General features: G+C 35.1%; 2 protein-coding genes across 15 annotated transcripts in view; both read right to left on the bottom strand.

Moving 5' to 3' along the window:
* Nucleotides 1-17,905, bottom strand: part of LOC124437966 (AP-3 complex subunit mu-1-like) — a 74,764-nt gene that overhangs the window by 27,083 nt on the left and 29,776 nt on the right. For 5 of the 14 annotated variants that reach the window (XM_046987952.1, XM_046987953.1, XM_046987951.1 and 2 more), the window contains 2 exons: nucleotides 13,578-13,873; nucleotides 61-746 (listed from right to left, as the gene is read on the bottom strand). In XM_046987952.1, the coding sequence (XP_046843908.1) occupies nucleotides 61-746; nucleotides 13,578-13,644 (753 nt within the window). In that variant the 5' untranslated portion in view covers nucleotides 13,645-13,873. The other 9 variants (XM_046987959.1, XM_046987958.1, XM_046987948.1 and 6 more) reach the window with 8 other exon arrangements.
* LOC124437985 overlaps nucleotides 1-17,905 on the bottom strand; it is a 92,259-nt gene that overhangs the window by 63,403 nt on the left and 10,951 nt on the right. The window lies entirely within an intron of this gene.

Raw genomic sequence — 17,905 nt, 5'->3', positions numbered from 1 at the left:
GTATATTCGCTATTTGCAGAACTGAACAATAGCTATATATTTTTCAACGAACATATCTACCATTATATCAGACTCTTTCTTGTAACGACCATCACGCAAGGATTCAGGAGCGGACCAACCAAAAGTTCCTTTACCAGGACTGCTTCGATGTGTTGATTTACTTTTCAATATTTGACTAATGCCAAAGTCAGCTATCATAAATTTGCCTTCCACGTCTTGAAGAACATTAGAAGGCTTTAAATCTCGATGAAGAATAGAACTTGGGCCACTATGAAGATCAGATAATCCATTTAAAATTTGTCTAAGGATTTCGGTAAGGGCTTCGTGAAGTTTATCTAAACTAGTAGACTCAACAAAACTTGTCAAAGTTTGTTCGCACAACTCTAATATCAAATAGACAAAATCTTCTCCTTTCTCTTCTACGAAGTTCCAATACTTTACAACATGCTTCGAGTTCTTTGCCTTTGGCTCAGCCAAAACATTCTTTTCTTGTAGAGCAAGGTGGGATAAGCTCTTTTTTGGGATTTTTTTTACAGCTTTTCCATAACCATCATTTCCCAAACCAAGATAAACACAGGTTCCACCACTTCCTTCGCCAATCAAGAACTCGTCCATGAAAATCACACGTACATCGCCTTTAATTCTAATATCACCTGGATGTTCAAGCCAATGTTTTTTCATCATTTCAAACTTTTCGCGATGCAACACTGATTTGTCAACGCAATTCCATTCTTGCGACAACCCAACTTAAAATAATTGTAGGCCATTTAGCAAAATATAAAAAATAGTCAAATAGTCAATAGACATTTCAATATTTCTAATATTAATGTGGTGTAAAAGTTTTCATTAGTCTAAAATTTCAGTACGTTTCAAGTGCAAGCACAAATCGTGGTTTCAAAGTACATTTGCTACACAATCATGAGCAAATATTTAAAATTGCTTAAATATAAACTGCGAAAATGTGACCTACCTTTTAACTTTAGATAATCAACAGGAATGTGGATTCGATATCTAACATTTTTATTGCAAACAATTAGCTTTATATTTCAAATAGTATCTTACCAAATTTGTGATATTCATTGGTGTACATCTGGACTAGAAGCTTCAGATTGAGTATTTTGTTGTCCGTTATCTCAGCAATTTCAAGTTGGCTTAAATAAGTGTATGTCTCTGTAGTAAAAAGTACAATAAATACTATTAACATAATTAACATAACAGTAACCATTGCAACCAGACTGCAAAAAAATCGCAAAAAATTGAAATTTAACTATTCTAATCAGGATAACGTTAATTGGCTGCGAATTATAAGAAAGTATTACAGTTGCGACTCAAATTTACTATTATTAGTCACACAATAAGAATTTTTTTCAAAATATGTAGCATTAACAACTTTATTATTCTATTTTTCATCGAAACACTCAGAGATACTTGTAACCACACTCCACCCCCTGGAGAAGTCGCAAATGACACTGAAGTTGTCAGATGCTCATCATCTTTTTGTAAACAGGGCGTTTTTTAGTCTATTATATATTTGTTAGCTTTTGACGCACAATTGTTTTGTATTTGTTCAAACTTGGTCCTTAAAAATCAACGTTTGATTTTATATTTGGTAAAGCACATGACGTAGTTTCTTAAGGTACGTTTACACAAAATGTTTTGTCCAGCCGACATTTACAGGACGTTTACACACAACGATTTGTCGGACCGACACTGACGCCATATTACGTATTCTTGTCATACATGGAAAGTCGCCGGACTCGAAAAATCGGATGAAAATCTGTAGCAAACTATAGATTTGTTACCCATTTTTACTATGTTGCTATAGTTTCTAAAATAAGCAAATTATGACCATCGAAAATAATTATTGAAATGTCTTCTGTCGAAACAGAAAAAGAAAGTGTTGAGAGCATTGTTGTTTTCATCGAATAACCAAAAGTTGCAGAGTATTTTATATTGCGTCTTTTAAACATATACAATAGTGAAAAGTGTATATTAATATTACCTGTATGACCTAATTTATATTGTATTATCAATTGTCATTACCGTTGTCATATTAAAAACGTTTCGACCAGTAAAATATTAAAGAAAAATTGAAGGAAAATAAAATGACACAACTTTTTACCATTATAAGAGGCAGTGCGACCATTTTCGTCACGGTTGGTGTTGTTCAACGCAGTGTCATCGTCGATGTGTTTATCACTAACGGATAGAGTGTCACCATTTTTCCTCGGTTTAAAAAACTGACCACCCTGTAGGCCAAGTTCTTTTAAGGCAATGTTTAATCTAAAGCAGATATAATATGTCCCGTGATTATTAGTTAATTCTGCAATTCCATACGCAAACGGTTGCCAATTATTTTTTTCATCCAAAAAATAAACAAGAACACCAGCGTCACCATCCTGAAGAAATGACTCATCACTTTTTATCATGATAACACTACGCAAAATCACATGTTCTTTGAACAAAACTGAATACATAAGGTCACACAAGTAGCCCTCAGTACCAGTGGCTGTGCAAACTTTCACAGATTCCCCTTGGCACAGCCTTTCGTGAATTTTGCTAAATACGTCATCAAAGTTTGAATTAACATCTTCCAATTCATCACCAACAAGCTTCTGAAAATCCTCTTTATTGCCAACAGTGATAGACATGATATCAATTTCAGGACCATAAGAGAAGTCAGAAAAATGACCAACCAAGCTGTCATCATCCGAGAAAGTATATTTATTTTTAAGCAATAAACGTTGAACGCTTTCTTTGTTTTTACTAATTTCATCTTGAATCGCAAGAAGGTCATCATTCAACTTCACATGAGGTGCATAACCAACGTGGAAACAAGTCAACGCGTAATATTTTTCATCTTTACGGCAGAACAGGGTCAACTTACCGCGAGACCGCTCACTAGGCATATCGTAGTGTTGAACACAAATCATACTTGACAGTCGTTGAAATTTTCTTTTCGTCAACGTAATTTCTCATTAATTTGTCATATCAGTATCTGTAATATGTAAAAATTGATTATGAGAAAGATGAGAAAGATGCACATTATATGTGTTAAAGCTCAAAACCATCGGTTTACACAACTGGAATAGAGAGAGGGGGTCAATGTCTTTCATTTTTCAAACAAGCATCATTTTTAACTATTTTTACATAAATGTTTTTACTTGTCACAAACAATTAATCTTGAAAAATTTTTATAAACGTTTATTTTCACCATGCTTTATAAATCAGAATTATGGGTGACTTACTTGTAATTAAAAGCGCAAAGAAATCCTCCAATACCATCCAACTGTTTCAGTCTGCATGGTTATCACTTTTTAAAAACATCAAATAAAAAGAAAATTAAAAGGGACGGATTTTATGAGAGAAAATAGTTATCATTAACCAACGGACTAACACATTTGCTGCACTGACACAAAAACTCTTCTCTGAAAAAACGTGATTTGTCTAGGGAACTACATGAATTAAGAGTCAATGTAGTTCAAATTAAGTATAAAAAAGCATAATGTAACCATTAAAAGTGAAATTTTTTTTAAATAAACACTTTTAGAAGTGGACTTAATAAAATAGCCCCGTTTTCTTGTAGATTTTTCATAAGGTAAACATTATTCGATAACACATTTGGGCTAACCATATGTATAAAATATTCGAACAGCAAGCCTAAAATAACCTAAACAGTCATATTTTAGTTTCTACATGTCTCACAAGTCCAAGAATATTAGAATTCTAGATTCCACAAGTGAATAAAGTAGAAACACCAAACAACTTTATCTATTGTAAGTATGCTGCATAAATATACCAACCTTTCGGAAGTGGACTTAATAAAAAACCGTTGCCAACATATAACTCAAAGAACAAAATAAAGGCGCCAATTTTTTCAATATAGAGGTATATGAGGTTGACCAGGATCAAAAATTTTAAAATGTCTCGTAGTACAAAGCCCTCGGTGCAGTCCAATCTTAATTCGTATGTAGTTTCCAAATAAGGAGGTACCCACACGTCACAATGCATTGTAAATTGCAACTTACATGACAAACTTATTATAAACCCCAAAGTTCAGGTCTACAGCGCGATGAATCTGTGTCAAAAGAGAATCACAAGACGCACCAAGAATCAAATTCTTATAATCCGTTGGTCTTAGTTAGATAGTATACGGAAAAAGCGCATGATTGAATCTTTGGAAGCTTCAAAAGATATTCATTTGATAAAAGTTGCATTTAATCTATTCAAGATTGAGGTAATGCAGCATAGATAATTGGTTAATGATAAACTATCTCAAAAGTTTGATTCTACTAATTCTCAGCAATAAGGTGCTTCACCTTTATAAAATAAACTTATCAACCTATAACTCATTCATCTTTTTACAAGGCTGTCCATGCCAGATTCACAAGTTAACCATTTCTCGTTGATCTATGATGTAAATGGCATTTGTAATTCCTAGGCATGCTAATGAGCCCTGACATTGGGCGACAGACAAAATAAATCAATGAAATAAATTAATTAGTTGAAATAAATTAATGATTTGATTTGATTTGATTTGAAATGAATAAATGATTTTGAGAACTCAGATGTGATCGATTTTAAAATTTCGCGGAGTGCATCAACCATAATGACACCACCGACTTATGTTAGCACCAATCATTTTAGTAATTCATGTTTACAATCGCAATAGCACGACTAGTTGTTTTAGTCTAGCTACGCCACTGATGTCAATCTTTTTTTTTTATAAGCCAGTTCAAAAAATTGCCAACTTTAGACAGCAAAATTTTCCTGTAAGTGTATAAAAACAACACACACTTAAAAACATTTTCAACAAACCATGCGTGTTCAAAGACTTGCCAACTTTATGAAAACAATCGAAACTTAACGACAATTTGAAAACGTCATGATCATTTGAACGATAAATATGATTTTCAATATCGTCATTATCCCAGCAGTGAAAGAAACTTGTTTTTACTTGGATAGGAAAATGATAATATTTGAAGAATGCAGATGTTAGAGATAAAGATTAAATCAATTTAGCTCAAACAAAAGCTTTAAGACAGTGTAAAATCTGTTGAAAGCGGCGTTGCAATACATTTCTTTGTTAGAAAAGAAAAGATAATTAATAAAAACATATATTATTCATATTGTATTCATAATGCATTCATATCCAACTGCGAAAAAACAAGTCATTTTAATATTCTCATCATTCTTGTTTTGCTTAGTATGGTGCATTTAATAAACCGGTAACTTTTATTTCTTTCGTTTTTCAAACATTAACGTATATATGAAGTCGATCATCGATAATCCTCAATATTTGCAATAATTGTATTTTACTTAACGTTCACAAAGACCATAGGAATATAGCTACTCTTTAAAACATAGAGTAGACTGAAACTATGCGCTCCGCCCCCGAATATAGATAATGATGCAAACTTGAAGGGACTAACTTAATTCAAATGCTGGATAATCCATATAATGTTTGATATACAGAATAATGTTTGATATACAGAATAATGTTTGATATACACAAGTATCTGACATAGGACAAGACATTTCCGACATTTTCAGTTGTACGAAGAGCTAATCGAAGACAAGCAATCGTTTCTTGTTAAATCATTTCATGAAAATGTTCACGAATGACAATATTTAAAGTATCAATGCAAAATGGTTTATATACATATCATAAATGAAAAAATTAATTTAGACAACACCATGCAAGAAGAGTTTTCTCAAGAAATATATTTCTCATAATACAATTAGTTTGCGTGTCCACTTCCGACAACGTAGTTCATAAAATTGTCATGAAGAAGAGAAAGTATACACGCTACCAAAGCTAAAGCATCGTGAAAACGTTAAATATAACACTGTCGAGATTCTGCATGTATGAAAGTTTAGTTGTGATTAAAAACGCAGCAAAAAAAAACACTCTAATGCTATAGAATTGTTTTAGTCCGTACAGTTACTGCCAACAAACTTTATGTTTTTTGCGTGAGGGGTAGAAAATCTTTACTTCTAAACTAAATCGGAGTACTGGTAAAGGGAGATAGAAATAAGTTACATAAACAAACTTTCGGCAATGAAAATTAACGTCTGACGCAATATAATTTTCTTAACGTTGTTAATATATACACCCTAAAAGAAATCACAAACTCAAGTATTTTTAAAGAATATCAGCCTTTAATCATGTAAAGAATACAATATAACAAAGTCTGGTAAACTTACAGACAAACCACTGATCTCCGATCACAGTCTCCAATAGGTATTTCAACAAGTGTATTTCTATAACGTTTCCGTCAGGTTAGAAACATCAATAATAACGCCTCGTTTGCAATGTCGTCATAAAAAGATTATTTTAACAATGTAGAAATTTCAAAATAACAGTAGGAAGTACATTTTTTTGAAAAAATGCTTTATGTTCTCCATGGTGGGGAGGGGGGAGAATGAATAATTTGTGGATTTAAATGTCCTTCAAATGTATGAAAAATAAATAGTAAGTTATTACATAGATAGTAAATTCACCATATAAAGTGAACCATTTATAAGTCTAAAATAGCTTGTTAATAAATCATTCAACTTCAATTTTCTTTCTCCTCATCGCTACTTTCAAACTGAATAAAAACTGGTTCTGGTGGTAGGACTTGAACACCATTTATTGGCACATGATGTTTCTTTCTAAAACCGCTGTCATTATGAGTCCACGATGAACTGCACGTTTCTTTATTAAATGATCCGACGTTTTTTCTACTTTCGTTTCATTCCTCCCACACGTTTCGCCATTTCGTAAACGCTGTTTATAGAAAATAGAAAATGTTGTATGATAGAAGACAATCTAAAGCAATGATGTAAAAGATTTTTGAAAATTATGTTAAGTAAATAGAATAGACCCATAGCAGTGCAAGGATAAGCAAAAAAAAATCAAATACATTTACTTTATTTTACATATAAATACCTCTAAAGTTTCTTCAAATGATTCATTATGCTTTTCTTGATCTGATTGACTTCTGTCTTCAGCAACAACGTCCCTGTTTTCTTTAACGTTTCTTTCAAATTTGTTTTTAAATGATTTATAACTACCTATCATTTGGCCGTGGAGGAGTGGGTAAGAATTCAGAAAACTCACTGCCACTGACAGTGGACATGATTTCTGGGTCATGTAATTTTTCTTCCCACTTTTTGTCGGAATAAATTGCTTGAAAATTTTGATCCTTAATTTGGTCTTGAAGGACAGGCGATGATTTATAATCTACTTATAACGCATCTGAATGTGAGCTGAGTTGCGATCGACCAGAAATTTTGTAATAAGTCGAGGTTTTAGCATTTTTAGCATGGAATAGTTTTGGACAGTTTTCAACAATGTATCCTTTACTATTACCAGAACCATGACTTTTAGCTTCACAAACTTTCATTTCGTGATTCATGTAATCTCGTGTACAGGTCGAACCTTGATATTTGGCTTTTCTTCTAGGTGGTAAGTAATAAGAGTCAACATCTTCATAATTTTCATGTCTTGACGGCGAATTTCGAAGGTTTATTGTCCAGGGAGATGGTAAAGGTTTTCGTCTGCGAACCGTCGAAGATTTAAAAGATTTTTTGTAGTTAAGTCTTGAGTGGTTTCTTGGCAATGATCTCCTTCGTCTACAAAGAGCAATGGTAATTTTAGAAATTTTAAAAACCAAAGGAAAAGACAACAGGGATGTATTGCTATCGCTAATTGGGGGGCTCTTATTCATATATTCATGATATGCTGAATTAATATCTTTTGACATGTATTGTTATCTGCGGATCTATAACATGCATATACGAATAAGAGCCCCCAAATTAGCGATAGCAATACATCCCTGAAAGACAACGTGTGCAGTTGAATTCAAGTCAGTGACTTGTACTGCAACCAAGCTGAAATAGTATAACTGCTCTGTGGTAGTACAACTGATCTGTAATAGTTTAAGTGCCCTGTGGTGGTAAGACTGACCTATATTACTATTGCTGACCTGCAGTAGTACAACTGACCTGTAATAGTACGACGTTCCTGGATGATCAAATGTTCTCACAATAACAACAGGTTGTTGATGATGAACACTAGACACATCATCGCCATATTGACTGTAACCCATGTTGGTATAATTTCTCACTGAATCACAGGGCATCATGTTTCTTGAACGGTGGTAATGTGACGCCATACTACGTGACGTCATTGTGGCTGTCTCCTTGGAAGACACGTTGATAGGCTGTAACCTCTCTGTACGTAGTGGAGCATTGGACTTTAGCTTCACATTTTCTCCACATTTATCATCCACATTGAAATTACCACTTTCCTTTTTTCTGTTTTCATGAAACTCTGAAGACTTCCATTCTTCAACAACACGATACTCATTAGCAACTCGTCCCACGTTAGATCCACGATTCTCGTGGGAAACAATATTCACGTCGTACACACGACTCTCTTTAGCATCACGAGTTTGATTCGCTGATACACCAGCATTTTCAAGGGTTTCACGAGACATTTGTAACCTGTTTCTTTTGATAACATTACTCTCTTCAACAGACCCATGATCTTCTAAGCTTAAAATAAGAACTTTGTCTGTTTTTACGTTATATTCAACTTCGCCCTTGCTTGCACTATTATCAATTTCATCCAAAGTATTTTCTCTCATAATTTTAGTAAACGTTTTAGCGTATATGCCTCCTTAAGCAGACTCTCTTCCATGAGATGTTGAAAATGTTTATTTTAAAACGACTGGTCATTTTTATTAAATGTGCTTTATCAATAGTGTTTTTACGCAGTTACGATAACGGTAATTATAGAGTTGGTAGCAATTGCTAAACATCTGGGATGTGACCACCATTTTCAGCCGGTGTAATATAGACTGCAGTTTTTATTATTTTTTACAGAATCTTAAACAAAATTGTGTTAACAACTTACCTCTCGAAAAAATATCTTGAAATAATTCTCTCTAATAAACGACCATTAAAGTTTGAAAAACAGATAAACCAATAGCAATGACAAGCGGAAACAGATCTTAAATTCTCCTTTTATTATTCCGTACAGTCCTTCTCGAGACTCAGTTCAACAAATATTGACAAAGAAAAGATATCCTTTTCCCAGTCTTCAAAATGTGAAAGTAGCCATATTCTTTGAAATATTGTACATTCATCCATGTTCTAGAAAAGTGGATAGAAACACGAAATTTGCCGATTCGAAACAAAGCATTTTTTGATAAATTTTTAGTAAAAGTTTTCGATAATTGAATTAAAGGTTTAGATTTGCAGACTTACAGATTAGGCTTCGGACACCGGCAAGAAAAATGAAAAGCCATTTCATACATACGCAGTACGAAACTACGAAACTAGATTATTTACGATAATAGTTATAGCCGAACGGTGGAAGATTTTCACACAAAAATAAGCATTCAACAAAGTCTTGTTTAATGTTTAAACTTTGATGTACAAGTACAGACCTGTAATAGTTTGACTTTCTTAGTAGATCAAAAGTTCTCACAGTAAGAACGGTTGTTGGTTTTGAACATTAAACACATTACAATCATGTTGACCAACATAGTACACCTTCCTACCAGTGTGTTTATTGGCTGTAAACGCTTTCTTTAAGTCATGGAACATTGGTCCTTAAATTCACATATCCTCCATAATTATCATCAATGTTGCCATCATTGCTTTCCTGTTTTTTGGTTTTCATGAAACTCTAGGTTAGACTTACATTTCACAACATGGTCCTCGTTAAATACACGTCATCGGGAAAAAAGAATTAGCTACGTCACCAACACGAAACGATTAAGTTTAAGCTGAGAAATAAAGTAAAACATTTACGTTATCAAAAGAAATATAAATTAAGTGATGGTTAAGTACTACAGTTGTAAAGTAACTTCGAGCATCTTTAAGTTTGTGTTGCAGATTTGATCTTTCATAATCGCAAATATCCATCAAATTTTATTTAAAGAAAACGAAGTTTCAACACCCTACATGGCCTAAAATGAAATTTTTCCACCTTTACAATTCGTAACAGGGGTTTTTTATTGAGTAAAAGATTGCTGCATTGATGGAGTCAACGACAATAATAAAATCTTCTATAGTGACTGATATCTTCATTATCAGTGTCTGTCTCAAGGCTCATCAAAATACCTTAAATTTCACACAATTTAACAGCGAATACATCCTACCCGAGATATTTCATAAGTAAGTTTTTTGATATTTTTGTTCACCATGTTAAGGCTTTTTCCCTGAAAATTGTCTGCAAAAGAAATTATTTCTATTTTGAGGTTCTAAAATTTACATTCAGAAATGATTTGGCTAATATCACCAACACATAAAGTGTACATGAATATTAAAAGCCAAACATTTTACCACAATGTATTAATTTGTAATGCATTCATTTTTGTCTAAGCTTTAAGTCGGGAATAACTATAGAATCACAGTGTAAATGTTGCACAAGTGACGGCAAAATCACTCAGTACTTAATTCTTATACTCTAATCATGAGGATATGAATTGACATGTCACAATTTCTAAAATAACTTTCGACCACTTGCGATGCACTAACTTCTTATTTAGATCTACTGGATGAAAACTGTAAGAAGTCATAGCTTTTGTATGATTTTTAGAACTGGAAAAAATTTTCCTGTTCTTGTGTCTACCTATTGTAGTAAAATGCTTTAAAGTCAAAGCAAACAGAGTCGACAAAGTTTAAAGATTCAGAGAAAGATGGTGCATAGTGCAATTGACATAACCAAACTGAGTATGTCGAAATTACATAGAACATAAAGATACTGATGACAAATGTGAACTATTATAACTAAACAAACATAACATGAAGTGTTTAAGACTTTGAAAATATTTTCATGCTTTCATGAACATTTAACAACTATGGTAAACGTTCTACTTTGTCAATTTTGTAATGTTTGTTTTTAGTTACATCAATCCTGTATTATGACTATTGTCCAGCAAGATATGAAACAAAACAACATACCAGAAACAAGAAACAAGTTATGTTTCTCATTTCAAGGTGATAGTTCAACAAACTTGTAACGAAAATTGTGATTCACTTTTCCACCTTAATTCACAATTTCACACCCTGAGATTCATGACCAGTGTAAAATGGCCTTTCAGCCTAGTTTATCACAAAAGAATATCATGCCTTTAGTAAAGTGAAGACAGCACATACATGAGCAGTGCATTCATATTCAAAAACTGACAAAAGTCTGTTTTGCAAATCTGACAAAAGTCAGTTTTGATCAATGACAGTTGCCCCACAAAAAAAGGTGGTTGCAATATCAGATCATCATTGATAAATTTAAACACAAACCTTCACTTTTAACAACATAAACAATGATGAAATATGACAAAATATAGTGTTGAAATAACCAAATCATGTTGCAATGACAGGAATGTCTTCAGGAAAACTGACCTGAAATTAGCAAATACTTGATTTAAGAAAGTAAAGTGCAGTTATTGTTTGACAAATATATATTGGCACATGATACATGCTTAAAACTGATCAACTATATAAATAGTCTTCAATACATCACAGTGTATGATGTCAATCACCAACAATTTACATATAAACCATTCACCTTTCCTTGAGCTTCAAAGATATAATCACAAACAGAGCATCCTAAAACACTTCTCCAATTCTTTTCCAGAAATATATCCTGAAATATACATGAAAAACATCATATGACATACAGTCACCATTTTTAGTGGACAATAATGTTGCGACAAATAAATGATTAAGGAGACTGGAACTATTGCATTCAAATGACACTTGGTAACACCTTTCTGATGTCAAAACTTTTAAAATTAACAATACCAGCGAATATCACACAATTCTCATAACATTTTTCATTTTATCTGTTACATTAATCATGTCACATGATAACTTCCTTATACCTTCCCTTTGTTCAAGCTTACCTTCATACAAAACCAGGAAAGGAGCCAGTCCTGGAGAGGAAATAAATATGTAAGTCATAACGTTATAACCAATACGGCAATACTTACTAACATTGAGAATCATTGTAAAATCCACAAATAACAAAACCTGGAAAAAGTTCGCAACATAAAATGATATTTCTCGTTTATTTAAATTAAAAAATGGTTATAAAACTATTTTCATTTAAGTTCATTTCGTAAATATTTATTATATTTCTACTAATAACGATGTTTCCATTTAAAAAAATTAACATTCATGTTACTAGTCCCCAGTCCACTTTAGACTCACCAACATTACCTTCTTATCTTCAGTTGATGTCAGGATTTTCTTCTCCATTTTTAATAAGATGACCCGTGTCTTCCATCCCGCACGCCTTTATTTCTTTCATAAGTAGTAGGTTCGGCAAAAAGGAAGAAGCTCAAATCGAAACCACCGAAACCATAGACTTCGCCAAATTCTACGTAAACCAAAGTTGTCACCCGATTCAAATAAATCTCCTTAAAAGAAGAAGTTGAAATCTAAGAAATCGATCAGGAAATCATGAAAGAAAAACATTTATCACTCAACAACAATGATTATTTATAATGACCAATGATATCACCCACGTTTCGATAAATTTACAAAAAATTTACTAAGGTTTGTTTAATTATTTTATTACTCTTGATGTCACAAGGTTACACAAACAAGTTACAATAACGGTTAACTTATGCGATGTCTTTCCGGATTTCGAGGCTGAAACGAACAAAGGTCCCATCAAATTTCACCAATTCTTAGGAGACAGGTTAGTGTCAAATGTCTCGAGTCATTTTCTTGCACAATCATAATCCACTTAAATTAGCACGCGCTAAGAATCATCAAGCTAACTCTACACAACTATTTCATGTAATTCTTGTCTGAACATAGAAGTGATTGTAACATACATTGTTTATGCCAACCCTTGAGAATTACAAGGTAAATCCTTCCAGCAACTTTGAATTTTGAATCGCGAACTCTGTACTGCGAATTTATAATAATCGTGGAAACTCCTTTTGATATGGGCACATATCAACGTTTCGTGAACATTTTTTCGAGTAAAGATATTCTCCTAACTTGACAAGATGATTGCTCTTGTCGTTAAATCACCATATAATTTGAGTCCTTGTAATGGATAGCATTCGTGACAAAACATTGAAAAAAAACATAGTCGTATTTGACATATTTATATTATACAAAATATAACTACTAAACCAAGCATACAAATGAATATGAAATAATGAAAGTACTCAATTAATTTACTCAGAAACTGGTGTCTGTAAAACTTGACTATTTTTTCTTCTGTACCTTTATATTGGCCACAGATGTAAATATAGTTCTATAGCTGTATTTAGTTGTAAAATACAGCTCGATCACTAATAATTATAATTTTTGAATACACCCTTTTCATGATATGTAGCGACGGAAATCATGTTGAAGATAAGGACATTTCTAAAACAAGTTCTTAGCTACAGTAGGAACTTTCGCAAAAAATTGCTCGAATCTTAAATCAATGAATAAATTCTAAACAAATTAATGCCTGTAAAAATAATAAATAAATGAACATAAGTTAAATGAATACATAGGTTTTAAATGACGCATATATATGTTCTTCATCACAAAGAGTAATCATTTAGTACAACGTGAAAAATCTTTGAAGGAGACATTTTCGAGAAGTCCCAAATTTTCTAAACCATATTTTAATCTCATGCAAACATAATACGTCTCGTTTTTCTTGGTCACTGCAGCAACTCCATACGCAAATGGTATCTTTTTGTTGTTCTCATCATAATAATACACTAGGCAACAAGATCTCCAGGCCGGAGGAATTCGTTATCACTCTTTACTGCCACTACATCACAAAACACTTCTTTGTTGTTGTTGTCAAAAAAGCTACGACTGAGGTCAGCAATGACGTTCAAGCCAAACTCGTCGCCAACTTTATGTCACAAAAATGGTTATTTGAAATAAGCAAACTACTAAACTACTAAATGCAATTATCATATATAATTAATAAATCATGAAAAATAATGCGATAATGTACTTAAATAATAAAAGCACATTTGGCGCCCCATAGATGTGTAGGATGTTTAATTAGAGAGCAGACAACCATGAACTGTAAGATATCAACAATTCACAAGGTGTACAAAAAAAATTAGAACATTTTTAAATGACAAGAACATTATCTTTATATCAAAATTTCTCAAAATGTGGCACGTCTAAGTATTTTCGCATCGCCTGGTTTATCTAAAAGCAAAAAATTAATCTTAAAAGCGGGAGAGCAGTTTGCAACCGCCATCGCAAAGAAAATGAGAAATTAAAAATCTAATTCAACTCGAAAAGTTGAAAGTTTAAATTCTGTTGTGTATTGCACGCAACGTGTATAAAATGAGCGTTCTGCCAATTTCACAGTCTTATTATTTTTATAGATAAACCAGACAATGCCAAAATACTTCGAAATGAACACGTTTTTGAGAACTTTTGATAAAATACTGTATACATCCTTATTCGCGGTAACCTTCCCCTGATTTGAACAGTCGTAAACAAGCACATGATGGGGCAGCAAATACCTATATGACTCGACATCTGAATGCAGTTACTTGAGACAATTCAAAGAGAAGAACCGAAGGCTGTATTGGTATATTGTGTAGCTTATTCTTGTCCTTTAGGTTTACTAATGGCTGAAGTGGCTCACTTTAATCTACCATAAAATCTTTGAGCGAGACTAGGTTTTACTGTCAGAACTGCAGAGATCAATGCCTTTTTTAAAAAAGTATGCAGTGTTGCACGCGGATAGCAGTATTTGATATAAACTGGAGCTCAGGTTTGACAAATAAAGTTTGATCATAGGCAAATATTGAACTTGTGATAGGTGCATAAAGGGGTTTTATGTTATGTACCTATCACACAGAGGCAGCGGGTGGATACACTTTCTACTGGAAAGGCAAACATTCTTCAGAGAAACACGAATCAGGAGTTGGCTTTGCTATCAACTCCTCCATCCGATTATCCGAGCTTCCAGTTGGACATTCGGACCGCATCATGTCACTTCGTTTGCCGTTGAATAAGCAACGTTCGCTCCATCTCATCAGCGTGTATGCTCCTACTATGCAGCATTCTGACATCATGAAAGATGCATTTTATGAAGATTTGTCAGCCATCATTCGCACTATTCCAGCCCATGACAAATGTATCGTCCTTGGCGATTTCAACGCTAGAGTTGGCAATGATTTCCACACCTGGCCATCCGTTCTCGGTCACCATGGCATCGGCAATGTAAATAGCAATGGTAATCTTCTCTTAACAATGTGCGCTGAAAACAACCTGACCATCACCAACTCGTACTTCCAACTACCAAACAAATTAAAGACAACATGGAAGCACGCTCGCTCTGGTCACTGGCACCAAATTGACTATATCATTACAAAGTCAAAAGACATATCAGACTTCCATGTCACTAGAGTCATGCGAGGTGCTGATTGTTGGACGGACCATAGACTTCTTATTTCAAAGGTGTGTCTTAAGATCAGCAAACCTGCATCCAGAAAAGCTCAGAAAATTCCGAAGAAATTCTGCGTCTCGAAACTCAAATCAGAAGAAGTCGCAACATCCCTCAGAACCTGCATCGACGAACAGCTACAGAATATCGCTGCTCCAGAGTGGGATAGTCTGAAGACGGTTCTTCTTAACTCAGCTGAGACTGTCCTTGGCTACGAAAAGCATTCTCATAAGGACTGGTTTGATGAGAATGACGTAGAAATTGCCGAACTAATGAAAGCAAGAATGAATGAAATCGGTGACAGACTAAAGGAAATAAAGAGGACCATAGCGAACAGACTCCGAGTTATGAAAGACAAATGGTGGCAAGAACGCGCAGAAGAGACCCAAAGATATGCTGACACTGGAAATGCGAAAGAATTGTTTCGGTCGCTGAACGTCATTTACGGGCCAAAAAAGAGCTCCGTTGTCCCGCTGCTCAACTCGGACGGTACCAAGCTCCTTACGACACCCGACGACATCCGAGAACGGTGGACTGAGCACTTCACACAGCTTCTAAGCGAGACCAGCATCTATGATGAGGATGTGATCAACAACCTCCCTCAACGACCTATGATTGACACTCTTGGTGATGTGCCCACTCTCGAAGAAGTTGAAAATGCCATCAAACATATCAAGTGCAACAAAAGTGCGGGCCCTGATGGAATTCCACCAGAATTATTTGTGTGCGGAGGACCCTTGGTTACAAAACATCTGCATGGCATAACTGAAAAGATCTGGTCCGATGAGACTATTCCTGCTGAACTCCGTGATGCAAACATTATCACCATCTTCAAGAAGAATGACCGCCATAACCCCAACAATTATCGAGGCATCAGTCTGTTGGCTGTAGCCGGGAAAATAATCGCTCTAGTGTTGCTAAACAGAATGCGCGATCCTATTGCCGAAGCAGTACTGCCAGAAACCCAGTGTGGATTCCGCCGAAATCGTGGAACGACTGATATGATATTCGCCCTTCGACAGCTCATGGAGAAATCGGGAGAACAGAACCAAAAGCTATACATGACTTTTGTTGACTTTACCAAAGCGTTTGATCTTGTGAACCGTGAGGCACTGTGGACAATCGTCGCAAAAATGGGCTGCCCACCAAAATTTGTCAATATCTTAAAGTCATTACATATCAACATGTGCGTCAAGATCTCGGTAGGCGGCGAGTTAACTCGTGACATTCAATACAACAATGGAGTGAAGCAAGGTTGTATACTTGCTCCCACCCTCTTCTCCCTCTTTGCGACTGCTCTCTTCACATATACCTTTGAAAACGTACCTGAAGAAGGTATATACATACGATCCAGGATGGATGGTTCGCTCTACAACCTTCGTCGCCTCCAATCCAGCACCAAATGCACGCGGACAATGATGAGAGAATTTCAATATGCAGATGATTGCGTTTTGTTGCCAACTCGGAGGAATCCCTTCAGCGCATGATGGATAGCTTCGAGGCTGCTACCAAATCCTTTGGCGTTATCATCAACACGAAGAAAACAGAAGTCATGTCTCTCTCGTACTCACCGATAACATCCCCGATCACTGTCAATGACACTCCGCTCACAAATGTTCAATCCTTCAAGTATCTTGGCAGTTCTGTCACCAGCGACTGCTCCATTGACAAAGAACTTGACAACCGCATACAGTGTGCCAGTTCGTCATTCGGCAGGCTATGGAAACGTCTGTGGTCTTCGCACGACATTAAAGTTACTACAAAGATCGCCGTGTATAATGCAGTGGTACTGTCGACTCTCTTGTATGGTGCCAAATCGTGGACGTTATACCGTAGACACGTCACACGTCTCCGTCAGCTACAACAACGTCACCTACGCGCAATCCTCCGCATTTCCTATCAACAAAGAGTAACGAATGACGAAGTTCTGACGAGAGCCAACTCCATGGACATTGAGATTACCCTCGCCAAAATGCAGCTAAGGTGGGCTGGTCATGTTGCTCGCATGGCAAACAATCGATTACCCAAACAGCTACTCTTTGGAGAGCTCGCTGAAGGAAAGAGACGTACTGGTCGTCCGCTCCTGCGTTGGAAAGACTCTCTCAAATACACTTTGAAAACATGTCAAATTTCAATAGATAATTGGCAACTCGAAGCGGCGGATCGATACGACTGGAGAGACAAGTCACGTAAAGGTCTCAATAAGAAGGATGATCTGAGGCGGCGGAGCAACGCTGTAAAACGATCAAGACGTCACGCTACCAGGAACGCCTCCACTGTCGCAGACTCGGGAGAATTTCGTTGCCAACACTGCAACAGGACCTACGCAAGCCGCATTGGCATGTTAAGTCACGAGCGCGCTTGTGGAAGTCAGTGAACTAAATGGAGACAGCCATCGTCGTTTCGACGGGCAGCAATACATGCATCTATCACACAGACTACAGAAAGTTCAAGAACGAAGTAGAAATTGAC

Source organism: Xenia sp. Carnegie-2017, unplaced genomic scaffold, assembly GCF_021976095.1.
Source record: "Xenia sp. Carnegie-2017 unplaced genomic scaffold, XeniaSp_v1 HiC_scaffold_19, whole genome shotgun sequence".
Classification (NCBI taxonomy): Eukaryota; Metazoa; Cnidaria; class Anthozoa; order Malacalcyonacea; family Xeniidae; genus Xenia; species Xenia sp. Carnegie-2017.
The sequence above is the reverse complement of the archived record's forward strand: the minus strand, read 5'-3'. Positions and strand labels throughout refer to the sequence as shown.